This window comes from Folsomia candida, unplaced genomic scaffold, assembly GCF_002217175.1.
Source record: "Folsomia candida strain VU population unplaced genomic scaffold, ASM221717v1 Fcan01_Sc010, whole genome shotgun sequence".
Taxonomy (NCBI): domain Eukaryota; kingdom Metazoa; phylum Arthropoda; class Collembola; order Entomobryomorpha; family Isotomidae; genus Folsomia; species Folsomia candida.
This window is the reverse complement of record NW_019091202.1, coordinates 3,099,482-3,104,686: the sequence shown is the minus strand read 5'-3', so window position 1 is coordinate 3,104,686 and position 5,205 is coordinate 3,099,482. Positions and strand designations below refer to the sequence as shown.

Below are 5,205 nucleotides of genomic sequence, written 5' to 3'. Positions count from 1 at the left end.
TTTGTAATAATATTTTACTCGGTAGTAAAAATTCGTTACTATGATGATAAAACTTTATAACCAAGCCATTACGACACGGTACAACTTTTCATAACCACTCTGGTAGAGTCATATACTTGTGTTTTCGGTAATGTTTATTACCAGATTACTTACAGTGTACACTTAAAATAAACTGGTATCAATCCAGCGCGGTGTAGTCACATATAGACCCCACGCGGTGTTAATTGCCCGTATTAACACCGCGCGGTGTCTATATGTGACTACACCGCGCTGGATTGACACCAGTTTATTTTGAGTGTACGGACGAGCAGGTGCGGACGAAAGATTACCAACCCACAACACCTGCTCAGTATAAATAGGCAAGACCGCACTTCCCAGCCTCCCATTGTACATCCTGCGCAGCCCTGAACACACTTAAGATTGTGGAAAATAAACACAAATTTCCACGAAATTTTAAATTTTTTTCGTCGAAATTTTGCAAATTAAATTTTCAAATGGAGAACCCAGCAGCCCAAGGCAGGAAGCATTACGAGATGTCGTTCTACGAAATCTTGGCGACATCCGTGGCGCGAATGGGACCCACACCGAATCATATGGCTATCATAATGGATGGGTAATATAAGCAAGGCACTTTTTCAAAAAAAAAATTTTTCAAATTCAAATTTTCATAAATGAATTTTTTTCTTTGTCAGAAATCGTCGTTTTGCAAGGGCGAAAGGGTTGAAAGTTATGCATGGTCATGAGGCAGGGTAATGAGTTAATTAATTTATATCTACAGTGTATCTGATAAGCTGTTCCTATCTCGGAATGCTAATGTCCCCCCAACCTCCGCCGCCACTTGCAATGAGTTACAGTAATGAAAACCGGAATCATATCACACCCTTACAACTTAATTTGGATAAGATTCTCAGCCTTTATAGAGCTGATTTTTGTGAGTCCTAGTCAAGTCCGGCCTCTCTGCTCCACCCCCTCGCGGAGTGAGAGGAGCTTAAAGTGGGATAAATTACGCGCGTCTGCGATTTTTAGGAGGGTCAATATTTTTGAAAACGGTTTTCGTCAAAAGTTTCCTTATTTCTTTCCCTGCAAAACTTTTGGAGGGGTTTTTCTACTTCTCAAAACGAAGGTCACGATTTTGACCTAGTAGGAAGTAGGGAAAGGTCAACTCTCATATAGCACATCAAGTGGGATATTCCAACACACCGTTGGAAAGGTCTCCGCCAGAGGGTCCAGAATATTATGCTTTGTCTGGTGTGTAACAACTCCCTGATGGCCTAGAGACAACAATAGTTTTTGAGTTTGTTCCTATCTATCGTCATTATAGATCCCAATCTTGTGCTGTGTTGAATTTTGGAAAATTTCAGATTTCCATTCTCACGCATATTTCAGACCTGGTGTACCCCAAACCATGAAACTTCGTCATTATATGTACTTTAGCATTAGCTATTTTTTCCGCCAGGATCAGCCCCTCCCCCTCAGGCAGGGGGCTATGTAGACTATGTAGAATGACGCTAAAAAAAGTGTCTTAACCGTCTAATAAATATTCAGGTCGACCATTTTGGATGGGGTGGAGGAATGGAGGAAAGCCATCGGATGTAAGGAGCTCACCATTTATGTCTTTTCATCCGAAAATTTTAAGCGAACCAAGGATGAAGTGGATAACTTGATGGAACTCATATTTCGACGGTCAGAAGACACGATGAATGATGTGTAAGTATTTAATTATTTTATTTTATTTTTAATACGTGGACTTCACATTCATACATATTTAACCCTTTAACGAGTATCATTGACTACAAGAAAATTGGTTAATTCAGGGACGTTATAAGTATGTTGGGGTCATTGTGTGGGAGGAGGAATTCAAGATTTTTAATAAAACTCGAATAAACTGACAATTCAAAAATTTAACATTTCGTTAGATAGGGAAATATCCAAAATTTCGGGAAGAAAATGTTCAAATTTAACATTTGGTTGGAATAGGAGAAATCCCCTCAATTCCAACAGATTTTGCTCCACGGAGAGAAGATTGTGAAGATAAATGACCTTCCAGAAACGACGCTTGTCTTACTCCAGCACCACGACCACGATTTTTCAGAACGACTTTTGTCTCACTCCCGAATTAAACTATTTCTTACAAAACGACACTTATCTTAGCTATAAGGTAAAATTTATATTTCCCCATTTGAAAGAAAATCTGGAAAAAATACCGACATGTGCGTCCAATTTATCGGAAACTGGGAGCGCAGCCCGGAAAAGTTAAAAAATCGCATAGCCAACGTGATGGAGATAACCAAGGACTTTAAGCCGTACAAGCTAAATGTCGCCCTCGCTTTTACAGGTAAAAGAAAGATAAGTCTATCTTACAAATATTTAATTCCATTTACAACTTTTTGTTTATTAAGTATTGAGAGAAAGGGAAACTGTAAACCTTCAATTAAACTTGTTTATGAAATTATTTTCAAACCACTCTTTCTTACTTACAGATTCATATTTATTAACGATGTAAAGACACAAATCTTTGCGAACAGTGTACATTTAAACCAAATTCAGCATGATATTTATTCCAAATATGGTTCGTTCATCATATCAAACTCAATTTTTTTGAAATTTAACGTTTTTTCAGTTCATGAACTGAGAAATATATTACCCACATGATCAGAAAATTTTGAAACTTCTAGAAAAGCTGAGATTGCACTTCAATTTAATAACTCAACTATCTAACATCTATCCGAGTCGTTCAAATATCAAGGAAATTAAGGATAACAATAAATAATTCAACTCCGGATTTAAATCCGGATTTAGAAAAACGGATAATCCGAAATCCGGATTTGGAAATTCGGACCTGATTTGACAGCCCTGTTATGTAGTAGTTAATCACCGAACGAACAGGGTCTCAATCTTGTCCTTAATTTAATATCCTTCAACGTCCCACGTTCTATTACTTGTAGGTCGGGAAGGGATTCTACGAAGTTTGCAAGCCTTCACAGGATGGAAGGATGAGACGCCGACAAAAACTTCGGAAAGTGAAGAAAACTCGCTCGGCTGGAACGAGTATTTGATCGAGCAGGCCCAACATTCGGCTCATATGCGTCCCATCGACATCCTAATCCGGTCAGGGGGCGATCAGAGATATTCTGACTTTATGATGTGGGAAGCGAGCCAGGCCTACATTCACTTTACATCAGAAACATGGCCGGAATTTAATTTCAACCAATTCATGGACGCAATCTGGAAATATCAAGTGTTCCGAAGGCAATTAATCCACAAACCGGTGAGAAGAGAGGATGGTATTCGCATCCGCAACTTTGATGTTCATTTATACAGGGTGGTTTAAACCAGTGTGTGCAAAAAGGCAGCCTTTTTGTTATTCCTTCGTGCCTTTTCGCCTTTTCAATGCCTAATTGCCTTTTTGATGCCTTTTTGCCTTTTTCCCTTTTTGATGCCTTTTTGCTAGATTTTTGGCGATTGAACCTGATTGCTTATCGCACAATACATTTATAACGTATTAACGAAATTATAAAATGTTTTTAAAATTGTACTCGAAGATTATGGCTTTCATCAATATTTCAAATTAGTTGAACACTTTTCCCTAGATATTTTCATGATTTTTTTATATCGTGATCAGGTTAATTAATCAAATTTTGGGCTAAAGATCTCAGTTGGGAAATGTCTAAAAAGCGCAATGAATAACTTTCAAACTATTTTTATCGCAGGGTTTTCGCCTCATCTCGCCCCAATTAGCAAAAGGGCAAAAAGGCAGGCAAAAAGGCATTGCTTGCCTTTTTGCTCTGCACACACTGGTTTAAATGAAAAATCTTAAAAATTCCTAAACTTCCATAAGTTTTGCCTCTGAAATTCAACGTTTTTAAGAATTCTGTCATCAATTTTGATATTAGAGTTGAATAATCAAGAAAAATTGCAATCTTAAAATATCTAAAAACTAATGGAGATTTATGGGCTTTTCCCAAATTTTAGCGTGCCATTTAGATCACTCAGCATTTCTAATGTGTGAATGAATACGTGCGATTCTTCATTTGTTGAATTGTATAAAGATTTCGGCCAAGGCATCCCTGTCACCCGAGGAGGCTAGAAAATCTGAAGAAATCCTCGACAAATCTCGCATAAAGATGTGGACGAGGATTGGACGGATGGCCAAGAAGGATGTCCCTCCGGAGGGAACGTGCATTCCGTACGTCGTGAACAATCAATGGCTGGATGCTTTTCAGAAAGTTTTAAAATTTTAAGTAACGACCAGGGTTCGGAAAGCCCCGGGTTTTACTCAATGCTTTGGGTGAAATAATACAACTTACAATGTTACACCAATTTGTTAAATTAATGTATTTTATCGAGATTTACAATAAAATTTCCATGTAAAATGCCAGGAACACCCAGAAAAGCACTAATATGATCAAACTACGAGTTGACCTTCAAATTGTGATTTTTAGGCCATATTGATAAATTCGAAATAAATATAGAAATTTACGGAATATTAATCAGAGTAATTCAAGTTAAATCAGTACCTGAAGATTGATTCTATTGATTTATCTATTTGGATTTTAGATAAAACTAGTGAAACCCGAGTAAAACCCAGTAAAACCCCTTTAACATAGTAAAAACTGTTGGGTTCTATTAATTTACGACCCAATAAAACCTAGTAAAACCCTAGCCCAGTAAAACCCCGGGTCGGAACACGCTGGTAACGACCATACATACATATTTGCTATGAGGGAGTGGTCCGTATTCATGTAGATATGTACATATCATACTTGTGAGAAATATATAAATACTTCAAAACAGTGTTTATCTACTATTAATATGCATATGTACACTCAAAAAAAAAGTTTGTCAAATCAACACCGCCGGTGTCACTATATGACTTAACAGCCTTGGTTAGAATGTTGCATCCGAGTTATGATGATTTTGATACCGGTAGTTATAATGTTACGACCGGACGGAAAAATTTCGTCACCACTCGAAATCACAATTTGTAACCAAGGCGGTTAAGTCATACATTGACACGGGCGGTGTTGATTTGACAATTTTTGTTTTGGGTGTATACTCGAAAAAAACCTTGTGATAATTGACATCTAAAAATATTTATCCAGTATCTACAAAAACATGATTCCATTATCGTAATGATTTCTTACCGAAGCATATGAAAAAGTAGACATGCAGTTACTAAAAGTTGATCAAGGAATACGTAAATGT

At 37.3% G+C, this 5,205-nt stretch overlaps 1 protein-coding gene across 2 annotated transcripts; it reads left to right on the top strand.

Annotated features, from left to right (window-relative positions):
- The first annotated feature begins 287 nt into the window (after positions 1–287).
- On the top strand, positions 288–4,662 carry LOC110854597 (dehydrodolichyl diphosphate synthase complex subunit Dhdds). 2 transcript variants are annotated; one of them, XM_035855353.1, is made up of 6 exons: positions 288–613; positions 693–749; positions 1,546–1,707; positions 2,187–2,335; positions 2,946–3,268; positions 3,973–4,107. In XM_035855353.1, the coding sequence occupies exons 1-6, from the start codon at positions 495–497 to the stop codon at positions 3,982–3,984; spliced, it is 822 nt and encodes a 273-aa protein (XP_035711246.1). In that variant the 5' UTR covers positions 288–494; the 3' UTR covers positions 3,985–4,107. The 2 variants fall into 2 exon arrangements, with proteins under 2 accessions (XP_035711246.1, XP_021958749.1); XM_022103057.2 differs by having other exon boundaries at positions 296–613; positions 4,050–4,662.
- The last annotated feature ends 543 nt before the right edge of the window (positions 4,663–5,205 follow it).

Excerpts from the sequence above, each read along its gene's own strand:
- LOC110854597 (XM_022103057.2), top strand. The coding sequence starts at position 495 with ATGGAGAACCCAGCAGCCCAAGGCAGGAAGCATTACGAGATGTCGTTC. Across the intron at positions 1,708-2,186 it reads GAAGACACGATGAATGATGT|AAAATCTGGAAAAAATACCG; the intron begins GTAAGTATTTAA and ends CCCATTTGAAAG. Across the intron at positions 3,269-4,049 it reads GGCAATTAATCCACAAACCG|ATTTCGGCCAAGGCATCCCT; the intron begins GTGAGAAGAGAG and ends AATTGTATAAAG.